Here is a 20,574-nt window from a genome sequence, read left to right as displayed (position 1 = left end):
ACACAGAACATATCTCTTCTGTACTCCAAAACAGAGTCCGCGATGTGTGGAGGAAAGAATTTGGATCTTTTGTCCTTGCTCTGTGTATTTTGCCAGGGATCTGGAAAGCAGAGGAGCCCAAAGCAGTGGTTGGTCAATATACTGCCGGAGCTGCACTGCAGTTCTGTCAGGAGGGGGCGAAGTGGAGCTAGGAACAGGGACGCCAAGGAAGCGTTTTTAGCGTGGCCACAGTGCCACTCCTGAGCCTCAAAATCACCTACTCTGTAGTTTCTGTGGCGAATGGAAACAAAAATACCATAGTACAGTGCTTGGCTCTGTGCACGCAGTGTGCTTGAGGGCCCAGGGATTTATCCAGGAATTCTGCACACAAAGGAGGGAATTGGGAGCACAGTAACCCACGGTTATGGTCATTAACAGGAGTGCTGGTTGCCAAGTCTGGATCTGAAACTCTGCCTGGTTCCAAGGCACTGACAAGTTCACTCCACACGGTAACAAGAGGCATTGAGGAGTTTAAGTCTGAGGGCAAACCCAACGTTTCCCCTTCAGGTTTAAGGAAGATTTGGTTTGGTTTGGTGCTGGATAGAAGAAATTCCCTTGCTGAGGGCAGGTGTGTTTGCCCATGGCATTCATGTTCTGTGGGTGTGTCTGGTGCATCCACCAACACAACACGTATCTGTGAGCTCTTGAGAGCAGCTCAGTAAAGTCTGAATTCTCTGATTTCTCCAAGGGAGCAAGAGAACCGCTGATGACCCTGCTGGACTCCAGGATATAGTCTTGGTTTAAACAAACACACAGCTTACTTGGAAAGGAGGGGGAAATCCCTTCAAAGTTCACCTGCTGTTCAGAGCCAGCTGAGTGGGGTCTCCAGAGTAGGGTCTGTCTATCAGCAGAAGCCTGCCCTTCTCAGAGCAGAGCAGCGGTATTCTCTTTAGCACTGTGCAGTCTGCCTGAAGAAGGAAGTTCTCTGGATGCTGGGAATGAGCATCCTCTGTTCATTTCAGACCTAAATCTTGTTTGGTTGGTTTTGTGTAGTCACAACTCACAGTTCACCTCTGAGGACTCTGGATGTCCAGCAAATGAAGAGAACAGGGTAGAACATGCACTGATTATGGTTAAAATAGGAGAGGAGCACCGTGGCCTTTCTTTTCCCTTCTCCATCCTGAGAATTTAACCAAAAAGGCTCCTTTGAAGAGCAGGTGCACCTTTTAAAATAAGCTGATGCAGCTTAAAAAGCAGGCCCAGGAAGACTGTCAGCATCCAGAGGCACATTGAGGAGAAGAGGGATACACGTGCCCTGTACCTCTCATGGTAGGAAGTACAGTGGAGGCTGGATGAGACTGCCTTCCTCAGGAACATTCCTTCCATCCTTCCCCGAGGGGCTTGGCTCCTTGAGATCCTGTAGGCAGCCAGGGGAGGAGAGCAGCATAGCATGGAAATTATGTACATGTCTAGATGGAAACAACTTCTAGTTCTGAAACACCTTGTGCAACACAACATTGTCTCTTCATGGTGGCCAACAGAACTATTCATAGAGAATTCTGTAGCATGGATTTCATGTGTGTGTTACTGAGAAAGGTAGCCAGCAGGCTATTTTATTTGCAACTTAATGCCATGAAAGACAGTGCCAGGACCCAGCCCACAGAGCTTTGCTTCTAATGCTTTTCCCTCTTCTGTCACCCTTGTTAACTGGTTCCTCTCACCTCCCAATGACCCAGTCTGAGTTTCTCTGGCAGTTGATGCTTCTCAAGCCAGCATGGCTACAAGAGACTTGCTTAATGTTTTCAAGTTGCTTATGAGTCAGCAGTCATACTCTGCTGCCTCCCTGTGCTGAAAATGAATCTTGAAATCTTGAATTCCCTTTCTTTTTTTTTTTTTTTCCTTTGTTACTACAGATACAAGGGGTTTAAAGGCAACTGCTCCTTTTCCTTCATTGAGCAGTTCAGAGCCCTCCACCAGTGTAATGAGTACTGTGAGATGCTGGGGCTGAAATCTCTCCGAACTACTCATCAAAAACAGAGGAAAACAACATCCACTAAAAGCAAAAATCTGCCAAACTCATCAACAGTAAAGAAAATGGTGCCCAAGAAGACAAGAGAACCTAGAGACTTCCTTTATTCAGAGCACTGAGTCTCACTATCCCACCTTGTGAAACTACTCTTGAGCACATGGAGCAGTGACACGCACCAGTGACCCGATGGGATAACTTTAGTCTTTTGCCTTTTGACATTGTTTTGGAGTCATCCTGATGCTGATGTCAGCAACAAAGGAAAGAGATGATCCTGTGCTCCTCGTGCCTGAGATTTAACACTGGGGCAAGGTTCTGAAAACAAATTAAGCCATCTCCTAGATTTCCTTACAGGCTTCTGTGGACTGGTATTGGAGAAGAATATCTCAGTGTCCACATCCATGGCCCTGTGGTTCAGCTGCTGTGGAAACATCAATATATTTAAGATGCCAAGTACAAGTTTTGCACAGTATTGTATATGCATATGCATGCTGGGTTACTTAGAACTAGAAGTCAGGAAAGGTGGAGTTTAGAACACACCGATGAACATTAAAGTTACCACTTCCATCGCAAATCAAAGCATAACATCCTTTGAGCCTAAATCTTGGACTATTCAGTGGGATTTAGGCTTCTCGGTGCACTGCTGGTACCTGGCTTTCTTTAGGCCTTTGGAAGTTCCTACAGATGATGCTTATTCTTTACAATAGTGTTCAGAAGAATTTCTGTGAGGACATTGTGACTGTTCCCAAAACAGGAGGTTTAGAACCTAAGGCAAGGGGCTTGAGTGTGGTGGGATGGAAACAAAGCTAAAAGCCTTGGATAAATGGTGTTTCAAGTCAGAGGCAATAGATTTTTATCAGAATTTTGGGAAGTGTTCTGTTCTAAAAATGCCATGAGCATCTCAGCTAATTAACACTCCAAATGTATGTTGTAGTTTGATCCCAAAGTCAGAGATGGAGTTTCACTCTATTGGCTAATTGCCTTCAGTTTTATTGTCCCGGTCAGTTCAATGAAAATTGCAAGCTGACCTCTCAGAGGTAAACACAGCCCTATTAATGCCAAGGAAATACATATTCCTAATGATGACAGTATAGTATAGTGATGATTCCTTAAGATGTCTGGTGTGCTTTACAGTGGGGATCTGGAAGTGCATGTGTGAGAGTACGGATTTCTCTCATATTCTGGTGCTTTTGCCTCTAAAATGACTCCTCCTTTTAGAGTCATCCTGCTGTGCACGTACCACAGTTGTTTATTCCTCAGCACATGGGAAGATGTACTGCCAGAGGTCCCAAAGCTTCCTGACCCGATGCCTTGTCTGCCAGGAACTATTTAGTGTGATAATGGCGTTTGATAGATGGACACAAACACCATTGTCACACTCCACAGCTCTAGGAGCAGGAAGGTCCTTAGCCTGTGGAAAGAGTGATGGAGGCACACCGCGGACTTCAGCAGAGGGGATTTCAAAGACCTGCAAAACAGACACGAGAGCAGGTTTGTGCATATTTGTATGTGGCACACTGGGGTCCTCACAAGGAGGCGGGACACAGAATCCTGAATTGGTTTGAGTGAATATTGTGTCTCTGCTGGCTGTGGGAATGTAAAAGCTAAGTGGCTTTGAGTGCCCTTACAGACAAGGGAGATGGACAGTACCTGAGAAAGTAATCTGTACTATTCTGGAGGCAAATTCCTGACAAAAGGGATGAGTAATTTCTGCAAGGGCTTGTGTCTTCCTCTAAGTGCTGGAGTCAGCCCAGAATCTGCATCAGACTTTTATAGCTATGTCAGACCTGAGGCATCACAATGCTGCGGATTACATTTGATTTTCATATACTTGTTTGTAGCAGCATTTTTGAGTAGCCCACATACAAGACAGTCAAGTTGGGCTGTAGTCCTGGTCCCACTGCCCCTGTGCTATTCCATGATGCTCTTCTGGGACACATCAGCACTTGTGCATCAGGGAATTAAGCTCTAGGGTCCATAGCTGTGGTGCTCATCTCTGCACAAGCTGGGTGTTTCAGAGTTTCTCTCTGTGTTTAGACTGCTAGCCAAATAACATTTTTGCACACTCTCAGTGAGTAGAAAACATCCCGTAAAAGATTATGTGGACTAGGGAGTGGATTAAGAGCACACAAGCATGCTGCACGGGGATTTGTAACCCATGGAAATTCAGTTACATGCCATCATGACATCTGAATGCTGCAGAGAGGCAGAGAAAACAGAGAAGGAAGAACACATGGAAGGGGGGAGGTTATAAACCAAAGCTGGGGTGGACAGCAGTAGCTTTTATTCTTTTTAAGTACTGAAAATTGAACTTTCTGGCTCAAAAGAGAATCCCCTGTTAGACCAGTCAGAAGCCTCTTGGGAGGGGATGCAGTTGTCTTTTTGTGCCAAAAGATGAGAATGAGATGTTTTGCTGTAGTGCTTTTACGCTCCCCTCTCATTTATTTTTAAGCTCAGAAATGCATTCCCATTTTACATACTGGGGAGAATTTGCTCCCCACGTGTAGTAAACCCAGACTCTCCAACAGTCTTCTGGATCTGGTTCTGCTTTAGCAACAGAGCGTTAAGAAAGTTAAAGCCCTCAAAAGGCTCATCCTCTGAGAACTCCTCCCTGGGTTTAGCCTTCTCAGCAATCCCTTTTTGTGAAGGGAGCACAGAGCTCACAGATCAACCCACTCAATTCTACAGCATCAAATGTCAAAGTGCCTGCACCCAGATGATCTGCTGCCCACCTGTACTGACACACCTGAACCACCAGCCTGCTCTTCACAGTGTAACAGGGGTCTCCTCACCCTGTGATCTAACTTTATATTTTACCTGGATCTTCTTCCCAATTGTAATATAGTTCAACCAGTGTTGATAGGTCAGGGCAGACTTAGTGGGGCTCTGGATCGGTTTAATTCTTGATTTACATCTAATCAAACCTCAGGGAAGGGTTTGTGATAATTCAGTGCCACAATCTGGCAGTAGAAACTGGGTTCTGAAGTGCCTTTTGCTGGTGGACAGAACAGCAGAGAAATGGAGCTTCAGTGTCAGGCTGTTTCATTTCTCCAGTGTGATTATTACAACAGTAATAATCTGGCATTCCCATCCCTGCCACAAAAACAATCCTAGAAATGCTCGGGCATGGCTGACATCCAAGGGATTTTCATGTCCCACTGGTTCTGTCTGTGTTTTGAGTGTGTAGTGTTGTAGTGGAACAGAGCTGAGCATTTGAACACACACACAAAGCAGGCAGATGTGCAGATCCACAGGTCAGGCTCCTATGCAGTCCCAGCTATGAAGGAGACATCTCTGAAAGAAGGAGACGAGCTGCAACACACCCTGAGCATCCCATGGCACTGAGTCTTTGGAATTAATGATGGCAAAAACACAGTAATGCCAGAACATTCTGTCAGTAAGGATGCAGCTCCTAGCCCTGAGGTCCACAGGGCTGGTTTTGGTAAGTGTGCCTGTGCTGGAGCTGGTGACAGTGAGAAATGAATGCCAAAGGGACAGAGGTGCTGTATCTGGCTTTCTAACTCACCTCGGTGTCGGTGTCTTCCCTTACCTTTTCTCATATACATTTTACTCAGCTTTCTCTCTGCAGCAGAGAGGAAGGATCTTGCAAATTCCTACTGAAGAAGCTCCCTGAGGAAAAGCCTGGCAATCCTGTGCAGAGCAGGAAAGCCCAGAAATCCTGACAAAAGGACCTGACTTCACTGCAGAACACATAAGGAGAAAGCAAGGCAGCTGATGCCACTGCAAACAGGCAATTTTTAGTCCCTCAGCTATGTGGAAGCTTCCAGCAAATCAACAGGAATATTTCAAAGACAAAATATCATGCAAGAAAGAGAAATGGCCACTAGTTTTTAGTACTGCACGTGGAAAAAAAACCCAAAAGTAATGGGAAAGTTACAGGGAGAAAACAAAGCATAAACATCAGAGAAAAAAAATCCCCTTTTTGCTTCTCTTCTGCTGGACATCTGTGTAAAGAACATCATTGGGATGTTCCAATTCAGAGAGCATTGTGAAGAACAAATGGATTTTCAAGAGGTTTTCTTGAGGTGGGTCACCGAACCTGTCCTTCCCACATGGCCAGACCTGGAAGCATTCCTGTTCCCCCAGAAAGTCCGTCAGTTTTCCCACCACCCCATTTCTTAAAAACAATAAACAGGGTGGTTTGCCCTACCCTAACAAAAGCCTCATCTCTTTCTAAGTGCAGGTAGAGATCCCTAGGTCCAAGACATTAAATCCTGTTAAATTACACAATTGAGCCCTGGGCACGTGTGGATATTTCAAGTGCTTAGTGTTGAAAATCCACCTGCACTATTTTATTTTTGTTACTGTCTTTTAGCATTTCCTTTCCCTCGCAGGAATTTTGCTCAGGGAGGCACTTACCATCAGAGACAACAGCCAAAGGATCCTCTGGTGTGTTGTTAGGGCTTGGCAGAACTGGGATTCTCTCGCAGGACATTTTGCTGACTGTCTGTACTCGAATCTTTGGAGTCCTCGTTTCTTTTCTGAGTTCCCAGCAGTGGGCAGCTGCTGCAAGCCTCTGCTTCCAGTGGACACCTTTCCCTCTCCCTTTATGGGATCCTGAGGTTTTAAAGTAAACAATTCATTCTTGTTCTGATAAGTCACATTAAAATATTGATCTGGGGGAGGGAGATGACCCTCGCTGCACTGAGCCAGAGTCACCTTTAGTCAGACTAAAGAATGGAAAATGCTCTGAGACCTCAGTTTTCTCTGTTCCTTCAGAGAGCACATGCTGGGAGGGAAAAATGCAAAAGATAAGGGGGTTTCAGCTCTTTGTGTTGCTGAACCCTGAGATGAAGAGTGTTTACTCTGGCTGCATATTAATTGCTTACTTCTGCCAGTGAGACTGATTTCGTCAGTTCCTCAGGTCACAGTGCTCATCTCATGTTCACTGCTGGAGCATGCCAATCTTTTTTCTTTCTTAAATTCTGATGTACCGTCTACTTTGCCTGGGAATTTTCAGATTTTACTTTCCAGCACTTTTACCTAGGAGGCAGGGGGAAAAGCCTGGCTTTGGTTGAGCCTGTCTGAACAACACTGGCAAACCCAGGAATGGTACACACCTCCCAGGACCTCATCCAACAATAAGACCATTGCATAAACCTCCACTTTAGGGCCTAATGAACTTCACTTTTTTTTTTTGTGAAGGCTGAAATAGGATTTGAACCTGAGATTTTCTATGAACGTAAAATAAAGTCGCATTTTGGGTATCAGAACATTTGCTAGTTAACTAACAGGTGTTTCATCACTTACTTCCATTACCAGACTTCTGTTCCATTAGAATGTTTTGGAACGAAGTAATAGTTTGGGGGTTTAGGAAGCAAAGTTTTCAATATAAACACTTCACAAAAGTGAGGAATCGGGTAATTTTACTGATTTTAGCTGGACATGTCCATGCAGTAGGAGAAAACCACCACGAAATCAAATTTGGAAAACATTCTGTGTCTTGTCCTCTCCTTACACCCTCTTTGTTACTAGTTGATGACACGTCTTTTTTGCTTAATGCTGTCTTGGACTGCAAATCTGTCATGGCAAGAATAATCTACTGTTTCCTAAAATTATGATTTCTAATCCCATTCCTGTTACGTAAATAGTTATTCGTATATGCACACAGTGTAAAGATGACAAAAATACTACTTCTACTAGCTCAGAGGTGGCCCTAGTAGTAGAACAAGTTTTGGGGAAAGTAGGTATCTAAAAATGACCTGTACAATTGCATCAGCATCCTGTGTGCAAACCCCTTATGCTACTATGAAAGTACGGATGTGCATTTGAAGTCTACAGAAGGTATCTGACAATATGCTTAATCAGAAGAAGAGGACATAAGACCTCATATTAAAAAGAAAACAACCAACCCGAAACCAAAATGCCACATGTTGTCCAAAACTAGTAAAAAAACCTAAAATGTGCTACTTTTAATCACAGCAGAAACAGCACTTGGTATTTCTGGGTTGTGTTTCTGGTGGAAAAAAAAGCCAGTTTCCTTCAAAATGGGGCTCTGCAACTGCAGGTAAAGCACTGGTCACTCTACAGGGAGCCTGGGGAAAGTCTGGAACTGCATTGCAACATCCAGTACTGCTGCAGACTGGTTGGGGTCCAGTTCTCTGAAATGAAATGCCGAAGTATTGGGAAATTCCTGGAAAAATAAAAGGAACTGGTCTGTTTAAATGTTACTAAAGGTGACACAGGGGCAGATAATGCAACCTGCGTTGCACATAGACCAGAGGGACAGATTCTTCCCTTGGAAGTATGTACCTATGACCCCAAGCAAAATCATCTAACTTTGAAGTGCAGCTGAACTGTGAGGCTGGCACTGCTTGGAGCAAAGGACTCAGTCCTGTGATCTCCAAAAGTCCCTTCCAGTCTAAATTATTCTGTGCTTCCATTTTATATACAGAGTTCCTGGTGACTAAGATGTCACTAGACAAAAGATACAATTTGATCCCTACAAAAGCTCTTTCCTCTCATTTTTCTTATATACAATGTGTAGGCTATGTTGAGGGAAATGGGACTGGCTATTTCATCTGTGGAAAATCCAAACATGGCCCACCACCTGTGGGCATGACTCCCTTGGCTTAAACTTCCAGACAAATCTGGGTCAAAGATTTAGGCCAGAATCTTTTATGGAGAAAAATTACACATATCCGACAGTGGAACTGAAGCTGTCCCTTTGCCTTCTTAATGTCAGTGACTGTGCTAATTTTTGAGAGGACATTGCTACGGGAATTCTTGGGCTCAGAGTAGACAAAGATGGTGTTTATCAGCTTATCCCAGAGTACTGCAGCATTCAAAGGGCACATTTACCACGATCTCATGGACAGAGGTAAGGGCTACAAGTGCTGGGACAGCTCAAATCCCAGAGGAGAAATTCTGTGATCCTTGTCAGTCAATGGCCACTGGTTAAAGATTACCTGTGCTGGTCACTGCAATGGCTGGGTAGAGAAAGATTAGCTGAGAGCAGCAGAAAGCTGAGCAAAGGTCTTTAACCTGGAAGCCATGATCTCTTCTGATTTCTGCTGGGCATCAATAAATGAAATTGATTTGAGTTTCCCAATCATCCAACTCATTACATCAGCTCTGGATTGTCCTGGCATTTCCTGTAACCATTCACTCTAACAGAGAGGGGTTGGGAATTACCTCCAGATTAGGAGAGTAAGGTCTGGCTGCAATGTACCCCTCATGACATTGCTTTTTCCCCAGCAAAACAGTTGTGGGCCGAATTTAAGCAGTTATGCTGTAACCAGAAGGCTAACACAAAAAACCTGTAGTTACCAGTCCCTCAGGGCGACTCCCCTTCCCCCGGGAGATCTGCTGGCTCTGCAAGCAGGTGTGACGGGCACACCAGTGTACGAAGGATGCCCTAGGGAGGGCATCCAGCTCTCTTAGTCCTCTCTCCCCTGAGCCGCACATGAGGATAAGCAGCTTTATTAATTTTTCGTCTCTGCAAGTAAAATCCACTTCTCAGAACTTGAAGAGACTTTGGTGACCTGAACTCTGTCAGCCCCTAGTGCAGTCTGTGCCCGGGGCTGAGGGTGCCTCTGCTGAGGGGCCCTGTGCCCTGCCCCTGTCCCTTCATGAGCCCAGCCCCAGCAGCAAGGCCTGGGGCCGGTCTGAGGCAGACTTTGGGGCAGGGTGGACAGAGCTCTCGGTGCCCTTGGCTTGCAGCCAGCAGTAATTAACTGCTAGTTGTTTTAATTGCAGCGCTGCAGTACAGCCAGGAGCAGTCCCTGTGTGGCTCCCATGTCGCAGGAGATGCCTGTCAGCATCTCACACGGGTGTTAGTCTTGCTCTTTTGAGAAAAGCAAAAAAATCAGCTTGGCCCCTTGAAAAAAATCACAAAGACAAAGTTTTTATAGTGGTTTTATAACTCCATGCTGATGTTCTGCCTAGGCCCAGTGGTGACTGGAGGAACTCCCTACAGTTAGTCTGGCCACCAGAAGGGCTTAAAGTCAGGGCCTAGAAGTAGCCAAGACAAGGCCAATTAAACTCAGCTTGGCATGGGCTGGACTTGGCTTTCCTTTTCTATATTCATCTGCTCCTAATTCCCCAGTTACGTGGAAAAACAAAGTGCAACCATGATGGCAATGTTTTGGAGATAGTGGTGATTAAGTAACGAAGAATGACCCATCAAGTGGTTTTGTGTGACATAGCAGGCACTTTCCTTGCTAGATGGAAACTTCACATAGATTCCACATTTAGTCTAACCTGTTTTACCAACTCATTTATCGCCCTATGTAGCATGAAATTTCATTTCCCATGGCTATTCCAATCCTGTTTGCCGTGCCTCTGCTGAACTGAAGCTTTTTTCACAAAATCCTGATTTCAAGACCTCAGAGAAAGAGTTTTGAATGAAAAGGACTAAAGTGGGGAGGAAAGTGAGGCAGCAGCTTTTGTGAAAGAGCTGAAGTGCTCTTTTTCCACAAGGAAAATATTTGTAGCACTGGTAACTGGAGAATGCTCCAGAAACTATTTGCTCCCAGTGGGCAGAGGCCAGTTGCCAGTGGCAGCCCGAGTCCCAGTTACTTGGCCAAGCATAACTGGGAAGTTTCTGTGTCAAAACTAGGGAATCCCAGAATGGTTTGGGTGGGAAGGGACCTTAAAGATCACCTCATTGCACCCTCATGGGCAGGGATGCCTTCCATTCTTCCCAGTTGCTCCGAGCTCTGTCCAACGTGGCCTGGGAACACTCGCAGGGATGGGGCAGCCACAGCTTCTCTGGGCACCCTGTGGCAGGGCCTCATCACCCTCACAGCTGAGAATTTCTTCCCGATATCCCATCTAATCTTGCCCTCTGGAAGTGTGAAACCATTCCCTGTGTCCTGTGAGTCCAGGCCCTTGTCCCAAGTCCCTCTCCATCCCTCCTATGAGCCCCTTAGGTGCTGCAAGGCTGCTGCATTGCAGGGAACCTATGCACAGAAACAGCAGGGGGGTGAAATATGGATCCTGAGCTCAAAATAAAGTGAGCATTGGCAATTCCTGACCTAGCAGTGGAAACTGCAACATTATGTATCAAAAGAATGGAAAGAAGAGTTATTAATGCACAGTACAGGCTGTAGAAACAGGCGTGGGAATTACACAGGTGTTCAGGCATCCTGGAAGTTAATTAGTCCTGATTAAGATCAGGTGTGAGGGTGCCTCAGGGACCTCGTAATGGTTTTTTTAGTCTAAAGTGATTCTCAGTGTGGCTTTAGAACTGGTTCTGCCAAGTTGGAGAAGATTACCCATTGCATTGGATATTAAATTTACTGGATTACAACAACTCTGGAGTTCCTGAGACTGCTCTTCTAGACTGACTCGCCTGGCAAAACTTAAAACTGACAAGTATGTGGACTTCTATTTTTTGTGGTTGGAATGAGATGGCTGAGGTTCCTGTACTCTGCAATTGAAATAGGTGGTGTTGTGCCTTGGCGTTTATTAGATTTGTTGAGCTTTATAGAATGATTATCTGTGGGAAATGTGCTGGATCAGAAAGAAATTACCAGAAAACTTTTTGCCTGCCTGCCAGCATCTTCATGCTCTCTGAGGATAGGTTAGAAAAAGAGAAATAAAACAGGGTGTGGTTAGTGAATCAGAGGATGCCTCGTGTTTCAGCCTCGGGATGATGAAGGGTGATGGTGTCTGGATCCTGGACACTTCTGCCTATTTCCTGAAGCCTTTTTTCACAAAATCCTTATTTCAAGACCTCAGAGAAAGAGAAGCTGCTATCTTTTCCCAATCTGTCCATGTGGGTAATCCAAACCAACAGGTCTGAGGGACAGGCTGTGGCTGCTTAGGTGCTGCTGGTCTGTAATTAATTAGGTTGGTGCACGTACTGAACATCACCCTTAGGCGTTCAGACAGTTTTGAGTGAAAAGAAGGACTAAAGCTGGGGGTAAAGTGAGGCAGCAGCTTTTGTGCGAGAACAATTCCCTGTGTTCCAGGGCTTTTTCAAGATCAGCTCTTGGAAATCAGTGGGTTCATACTGTGCTCACTGAGCACAGCGGCACAGAGCTCCCAAAGGTATTTAGCTGAAGTGTAATCCCAAATACTGTGCAATGGACTAGTCTGAGGTATTCATGCGCCCGCACTTCAGAACCCTCCGTGTGATGTTTGTACCCGGCATCTACAGCCTCAGTGTGTGAGAAACGGGACCCGTGTGAACACTGGAGTCCCAGTGCCAGGGCCAAGAGGCAGCTGTCTCCCTTCTGGGAGCCCTTGGCTGGAGCTCTGTGAGCGCATGGCTGGAGGGTGGCTGCGGAGCGGCAGCTGTCGGCAGGGCAGCCCTCGGGCGTGCTGCGAAGCTGAGGGCGGGCTGGCCGCCCCTGAGGCCGCGCTGCGTCTGCGGGCGGTCGCAGGGCGCTCGGGGGCCGAGGCAGAGCGGCCCCAGCGGAGCCTGGTGCTGCCCGCTTCCTGGCCCCTGGGCACTGAGTGATCCTGCGGCTAAAGGGCTGTCCACAAAGCTCCGGGCCATGCTTCTGCTGCCACGAGAGAACAAAGAACAGCCTCTTCTCTCCCTCGCTGTGAAAACGGTCACTAACCTGGTGTCCGCGTCCGCCTTTGTCCCGCACACCGTGGAGATGTCACTGGGCAAACGGGGCTGGCAGGGGCTGGGCTGGGCTTAAAAGGACACCGCGTCTTGTTGGGTGGGGAGGGGAGGAGTGCCCAGCTCTGTAAGGAAACATCTGGCTGTCTTTGACCATTAGGAACCGCATGCATGACCCGCCTGTGTAATCACGTACCAGTTCAGCTTACCAGAGTTTGAAATCTATTGCCATAGCCTCACAAGGCCTCCCAGTTACAATGTTGTCCTCAGAATACAGTTGAAGAAAAATTATTTTGAGAATTCCTTTTTTTTTTGTGTGTGTGTTTCATTTCTGAATGCTTCACAGCGTTAGTAGTATTGGTGTTTGAGAAAGGAACTAGTTTGCTGGTTAAATGAATTTTCTCCCTCTTTTTTTTTTTTTTTTTTTTATTTTAATGGAGAAATGAGAGCCAACAATGAAAAGTAACCTTTTTTTTTTAAAAAAAAAACAATAAGGGAGAATGGAGGAAAATGCTATTTGATTTCCAGCTAATTGCCACTTTAAACGTATAGCTATTGATATTCCTATTTGGAGATACTGCTCAGGTGTTTCAGTAATTTTTTTTGGGACCAAAGGAACCCGCTCTATCAATCTATATCAGTCTCACCAGGGGTCATATGTCACAGCCACTGTACACTGTTAATGCTGTATGGGACCCCCCTTTTGCCAAATCATTGGTATCAGTTTGCTGTGTTTGGGAGATTTTTTTTTTTTTTAAAGCTAAAACTTTCTAGTGGCTCTAAAACAAAACACTTTCCGGCCTCTTGGAATTTTTCTGTTGTATTGGAGAACAATTCAACACATGCAATTCTTGTTTTAGTGATCTCAGTGAATTAATTTTTATTTTCATTAAATAGGAGATAGAATGTGCCCATTTAAAGACCAAGAAACAATTACTTATTTTCATGTCCAAGGGAAGACTCTTAAGCTCTTGCAGTCATTTTAACATTATTTGCTTCCAAGGCTTATTCAGAGGTTCAGATATTACTCTCTCTGCTTACCAAGAAAAAACCCTATCTTTTAAGTAATGCTTGCCAGATTAATTCCGTATGAACTGAAGTTTAGAACTCACCTGCTCTTTCTGGAATAATCCTGGAAACTTGGTTTTCTTTCTCAGAAGTTTATTATGACTGGAAAAAACCAAAACACCACACGTACAAATCTGAATCTTTATCCTCAGAGGGAAGTGAGTTATTTCCTCCAGATATCAGCTGATGCTTTTCCAAATTATGTGAGAGCTTTCTCCCACTGCCCAGGCTGTGGAGCTGTCTTTGGCATGGGATGGGGGGCCCTGGTCCCTGCCAGAGCCTCCAGCCACACGTGTGGCTGCGGGGCTGGATGGGCCATGCCTGGAGCTGGGCTCTGGGAACGCTCCCAGGAGACTGCCCCGGCTCTGGCAGTGCCACGGGTGCTGTTCCCAGGACTGGCACCTGGGCCGCTCCATGCCCCGAGACGGGCTGTCCCGGGTGGCACTGGGCACGGCGGTGCCCTGCGATGGGAGCGCCTGTGACACAGGAGGGGCCCGGAGCTGTCGGATCACAGCCGCTGGGGCCACATGGATGGAGATCTCTGGGGCCTGGCTGAGAGGGGCTGTAGCTGTGGGGTCTGACCATGGGCCAAGCCGGGCTGTGCTTGCTCTGGGCTGGCAGGGACACGGGTGTGTGTGGTGTGGTGGCACCTGCCTGCCGGTGGCACAGCTCGTGTGTTCCTAGTGTGCCTGGTGAAATAAGGTACCATCTGCCCATAGCTGGTGTGTTGGAGTTATTTCACATATGTGAGCTGGAATATGTTAAACATTAATCATTCCTCTGAAGCCTCTGTGGGCGTGGGCCAGGGCTCTGCATTACCCAGGTTAATGAACAATGTTCTGGGGCCATGTTTGAAGCTAAGTGGTTGTGTGGCAAGATTCTGTGTGTTTCACAATTCTTAAATGCTAGTAGAACATTCCTGAGTGCTAATGGAATGTAAAGTCAAATTTTAATTTAGGATTAGTGAGTAGCTTAACTAGACATGAGTACCACACTGCTGTGACAAGCAGTCTGGGAATTCCTGAAATTTGTTGAGGATAATTTCTCATCACAAGAGCTCAGCGAGCCAACTAGGAAAGGTGCTCTGCTACAGGGGTTTGTGAATAGAGGACTCATGGCAAGAGTGATGGTTCTGGTCACAGTGACCATTAAATGGTTGGATTTAAATTTTTTGGTGTAGTTACAAAAAGCAGAGTTGTCGCCCTGGATTTCAAGAGAACAAATTTAAGGGAGCAGTTGGCCATGTCCCCTGAGGAGCTGCCTGAGAGGGCCCTGAGTGCCGGTCAGGTTTGAATGAAATGTGAGCAGGAGAAGCAATGCCATTCTGGCAAAAGCCAGGCAGGCTCTTGGCTCACTGGAAGCCAGGCCAGGTGCCACAGGAAGAGGACAGCTGTGGTTTGCCAGCAGAGTGCTTGGGTCTCAATCCAAGGGCTTGTACTGTTCAATGCTTTTATCCAGGACCTGGGTGCAGGAGTGCAAGGCACCAGGAGTGAGTTTGCTGAGGATGCTGAAGTGGGAGGTGCTGTGGGCTCAAGGGACCAGAGGCCTTGCAGAGGGCTCTAGAGCGGCGGAACACTGGGCAGTCACCAGTGGCAGGAAATCTAACAGAAACAGCAGGAGAACTCCTGGTGGTTTCTGCAGGGCCTGGGTTTCATCCAGTATGTACTAGTGCAGCACTTACTGTGTGAATTACAGAATTTTGCTGAAAAGCATAAAGATTAATGACTGTACCTACTGGGAGCATGGGATGGAGTTCTCTCAAAGTCAGGCAGTGGCAGCCACAGATTTGTGAGAACTGGCTGACTCACCTTTACCCCAAACTGGGAATTTTTCATTGAATTAAGTTTTCCTGAAATGCATTATTTGATGCAAATATTCCAACTCGACTGAAATTTTCAAACATAAAAAAGCTTTTATTTAATTTGTAACTGCATTGTTATTTAACTCCTGAAAGCTGGCATGAGTATGGCAGTTTGAATTAATGTTGATTTTTAAGTGTTGTTTAAAGTTGTGCTTTTATTTACATGAAGTCTTGGGGGTTTCATGGTTGGGTTTTTTTTAAAAGTCAGCTTTAGAAATATAGTTTGAGCTAAGAGCAGGAGGATGCTGAGTGAGGGTTACTATGTATTGCTTAGTGTGTTTGCTGATCCAGCACCTAGTGAAGTAATGGTGCTGGATTAAGTCCTTTTCCCCGCGCCCCCCCTAGCACTTTCTAAAGGCACACAGTTATTTTCAGTACCAGATAAATCATTATTTTGGTGCTGTGCTACATGTCTGAACTATACTGACAGAGAAATTTCCACAGCTATGCTAGTAAACTGAGAACATGTCCTGGCTTCTGTGGGGTGGCCTCCTCTGTGTGTGCAGGGGGTGTAGGAAGGCCTTGGGTTGCCTTGTGCCTCTCCCAGGCTGTTTCCCCAGCAGTCCCTTTCCCTGCTGAAATGAGCAGACCCCCTACTGCTGAGCTGAAAGGAGCTCAGGAGTGGATGTGGCACTTTCTTGGTGCCTTTCTGTCGTGGTGCCAGGGGAAAGCTCTGAAAGGTGATGTTAAGCAAGCTGGGAAGGAATGTTCTGTTAGTGTTGTCAGAGCTCCCAGTGGCTGCCTGGGGAGGAAATAGGCTTTTATAATCAGAAAGAAAAATCCCTGGGTACTTGTGCTGATGCTGATAGAAGATTGTGTTTGCCACAAGACAAATGACAACTTGGTAGTAAGAATAAGGTGAATTGAGATGTCTTGTGTGTGCCACAAACCTGTATTTGTTTACAATAAATGTGTCACTATATAGTAGGTATGTGTTACCAAACCATTCTTGATGTGAATGCACCAGAGGCCAGAGATGGAGGAACTGGCTCAGCTGAGTTTCCTGGTGCCTACATTCAAGCCATGAGAGGCACTAGACAGAAAAGCACCAAATCCCTAGGAAATGTTGTATCCTAGGGAAGCAGGGACAGTTTTATTTTGGTTGGGTTTTTTTTTTCCTCTAAGTGAGACATGAAGTAAAAACTTGCTTCCAGGAGTCCACATTGGTGGAGAGTCAGTTTCTGGTTCAAATTTGTGCTTAGAAGCAGTGATTCTGCCTCTCTCTAGTGTTTGTCTCTGCACTGAAGTCCTGATTAAATTCTCCAGGTCCTAAAAGCTGCTGACAATGCTGTCGACATCTCGCCATGAAAGTGTCCTTGCCAAACGGGACATCAGCAGCTTTGTTGCTCTGGGAATTCAGAGTACAAAGCAATCTCAAGGCAGCTGCATTTTCTCATTGGACTGCAGTTCTTGCCAGTGCTTTCCTGGACCAGGAGGCTGCCAGGCTGGAGTTGTTACTAGGACCCTTGCACTGCACACAAAACTGCTGCACTCTGGGTGCTCCTGGCACTGAGCTTCTGTCCATGTGTAGGGCAGGAACATCTGTCACATCTGGGGTGTTCCTGAGGAACACTGATTTCTCTTGGGCTGCTTCCCTGGCATGTAAGACCACCTACCTTTGTCTTGGGGATTCGAACTCCTGGAATATTGGCTGAAGTGCAAACTCTTGCGATAGGCTTGGCACCGTTGTTACGAACCACAGACAGAAAGGAGCAACAGAAAGATGTTTCCTGCCTTGCTATCAAATAGCAATCTATGGGCACAACTGGGCAATGCTGAGTCCAAAATGTGTGTGTTGTACCCAGCCATTGATAAAACATAGAAGCACAAATGATAGTTACATTATTATTACATAATTGGAGATGGTGAACCAGCTGCTTGCTTGCTGAGGAAGAGGAACTGTTCCAAACTTGACAATTTTCCTAAAAGCTGCTGTGCACAGAAGTAATGCAGTAGGGCAAAGGAAATTACCAGTGTGGTAGGGAAAATATTGTCACTTGTGCAAACAGGTGGCCCTCAGTTCCCTGAACTCTAGGTGGGCTGCAGAGGAAGGTAATTACTAGACTTACACTATGTTACTCCACTTCGAAGCAGCTAGAAGTTATTTAATGGTTGTGCTCTGTAAAGAATCCCTTAAAACTAAAGATCTGTGCTGCACCAGCACACTAAAACATGTAGAGGTACAGCAGAGAGCTATCTGCTCATGGCATGCAATTCATATTTGCCAAGTACTGATCTAGTGTGCATCTCTTATCTTTTAGCTGTAGTTCAAGGTTCAAAGTTTACCTTTTGTTTAAAAACTGATTTTACAGGGAGGTCACGTCCTTTAGCTAATCCAGCAGCACTAGAGGTCTGTAAAATGGAAATCTGGAGGAAAGCCCTGAAGCCCACATGGAAAGCCCCTATGGTATAGAGGTGTATCCACTGACATAGCAGAGAGCCTGGACAAGTGATAAAGTGGAGGAAATAATTAGTCTGCTTTGGAATATTATGGTGTTGCCAGACCCAGCCTCAAACTAGGAGAAGATAAGCCCTGACCATTTTCTCCTGACCCAGGCACATCCACAGCCGTTCCCAGGGTACTGGTCACTCATCCCCACCTTCATATTTTCAATGCAATGAGTTGGCTGAAATTATTCCCAAATAGCTGAAACCCCAAAACACATTGGGAAAGGCAGTTATTACTTACCACAAAATAAATGGCCACAATAAAATTATAATCTATTGTAGCAGAGGATGTTGGTTTTTGCTTCTGGTTTTCCTTTATACAGTTATGTGCATTTGTATATAGCAATCTGTAAACAGGGCTGAGGAAAACCTCTCTCTTTAGAGGCAGAATTAACTGGTTATGCATCAAGAATTTACTCAAAATTTTAAAACTGAAGCAAGCCCAGAGCAGTTCCTTTCCACAGCAAGTCTGGTGCATTTCATTTCTATTTAAGTGACACTGGCCGCTCTGGTCAGGACTGTGTGTCAGTGCCTTCGTCTCAGGCACTGGGGACTGTAGTGACCAGAGCACGGACAGTCTGAAACCCGAGCAGATCACTCTGGATTGGTGACACACTGGAGACAACTGGCCACAGGAATGAGCAGAAACCATCAGCCTCTGGGACAGGGACTTCATTTTAACCATACAGATCATGCCACATGCAGGGATGCAGCTTCTCAGATCCTCTTACCACAAAACCCAGTTCTGACCTAGTTCTCCTGTCCTCAACATAACCTGCAGGAATTTGAATTTTGGGCTACCTTTACAAATTGCATTTCAGCTTTGCTAAAGCAAATCCCTGCAGGCCCCCGTTTTCCAGAGCAGCAGTCCTTACTGATCTCCAGTTCTCCAGAAAACCTGCCATGATCCCAATTAGAGCCAGCGACAGCCGCAGCCTGGCTGAGCAGAAATCTGGAGAGGTCAGAGCCCTCCCCTGGACTGCTGCACTTGGAGTGAGATCCAGCTACAAATGGAGCTCTGGAAACAGCCTCCAAAATGTTCTAGGATCAGACCTTTAAAATGGCTCCAAAGAGCTCCAGCATGAGTCCTTGTCCCAGCCCTGGCTCACAGACATACATACACACACACATGCACAGGAAGCCAAGGGTCACACAGGCCCTGCTTGCAGAATTCCTGATCCAAATCCCCACCTTCTGTGCCCAGTGCCAAGGGAAATCTGACAGAGGAATAATAAAGGACTTTTTCTGAGAGCAGTCTTCAACTCAGGCCTTCAAGCTTGGCAAGATTTTGTAGTGACCCAAATTCAGTTCCTAAACCTAAATCTCTGGTAAGTCTTGTTAAAAAGATACCAGACAATCACACAGGCCACAGAATTAAAAGCCTGCAGAAGGAGTAACAGAAGCTTTTCCATGAATAACAGAAATTCCTTTCTTCCCTCATCAGTCTGGGACTGTGGGACTGAATCTTTGCCACCAAGAGACAAGAGAGTTGTGATTAACACTTAAAGCCCTCACATGTTGTTATTTCTCAGAACTGGGCTGGTGCTGAGCTGCTCCCATGTGCCTGCAGTGCTCTGAGGAGGGGCAAGACAATATCCCAGTTCCACCTGGATAAATTTCAAGATCATAAAAAGTAATTTCTCTTCTCTCTGTCCTATAGTGCTGCAAGAAATCGTGCTGAGAACATGGGGTCTGGGTTGGAATTGGGGTCGGGGTCAGGCAGCTAAACAGATGCGTTTCTGGGCCATTTTCTATCCCTACCCAAAACAATGCCGCTGTTTTTGGAAGGACACACTAATCTGTGTAGCGGGGCCACCATCTCCAGTGTGGAGTCAGGAACTTCCACTTTTCTCACCACTCTGGATTCGGACAGGAGCCACTTCTAGCCAGGCCGCTACATTGGTGTGCTGCCAGGGAGAGAGCTGGCGCAGTGCTGGGTGCCAGCCTCTGGCATAGACACAGGATGTGGGAATGGTGCAGGAAAAGGAGGGATGGTGCTGGGTGGAGCAGTCAGCCTGTGCTCTTATTAGTGCTGCGGTGCAGGGCACTGGGACCGGGGTGAAACTCCAGCTCTCCCGTTATTCAAGGGTGCCAGGTCTGAGGACTTCTTACCTGTGGTTTTCCAGGACAGCAGCAAGAAGAGGAAATGGGATGCCAGAGCTGGGTCCCATCAGCTTGTGTTTCCCTCTGAGGACAGTCTCCATCCTTCTCTGGAGAAGAGAATGAAAAATGACAAAAATGAGGCGACGAGTAATAGGGAAAATTGTGGGAGTAAATCTTGAGAAAAGCTCCATGTTATTAAACAAATAGTTTGAAGAAAATTGTGGAAGAGTAGGGGAATTTTGGGGGACAAAACTTTAAAAAACCTAAGAATGAGTATTTTTGAGTAAAAAATAAGGTAAGGAAAATTTGGGTTGTAAAACTTGCCAAAAGAAACTTCTGCCTCACCGCCAACAGTTTTTGAGCCCTAGCCTTACCTGCGTGTCAGGCCTGCGTCCAGCCACACTGCGGAGCCTGGGATACAGGATCACCCGGCTGGGAAGAAGCCTCACTGCCAGTAGCGTTCAGCAGTTCCGGTCCCAGTCCTGAGGAACATTAGGGCAGCACTTGAATGCAGATCAATTCCTTCTCTATTAAATATGCTTCCTGACA

General features: G+C 46.1%; 1 protein-coding gene across 5 annotated transcripts in view; it reads left to right on the top strand.

The window, feature by feature from the left end:
* LOC146763240 (alpha-protein kinase 2-like) overlaps positions 1–20,574 on the top strand; it is a 44,092-nt gene extending 23,518 nt beyond the window's left edge. For all 5 annotated transcript variants that reach the window (XM_085571175.1, XM_085571178.1, XM_085571176.1 and 2 more), the window contains one exon: positions 1,893–20,574. In XM_085571175.1, the coding sequence (XP_085427301.1) occupies positions 1,893–2,127 (235 nt within the window). In that variant the 3' untranslated portion in view covers positions 2,128–20,574. The remainder of the gene's footprint in view (positions 1–1,892) is intronic.

Source organism: Lonchura striata, chromosome W, assembly GCF_050655825.1.
Source record: "Lonchura striata isolate lonStrDom1 chromosome W, ASM5065582v1, whole genome shotgun sequence".
Classification (NCBI taxonomy): domain Eukaryota; kingdom Metazoa; phylum Chordata; class Aves; order Passeriformes; family Estrildidae; genus Lonchura; species Lonchura striata.
This window is presented reverse-complemented; position numbering and strand designations above follow the sequence as displayed.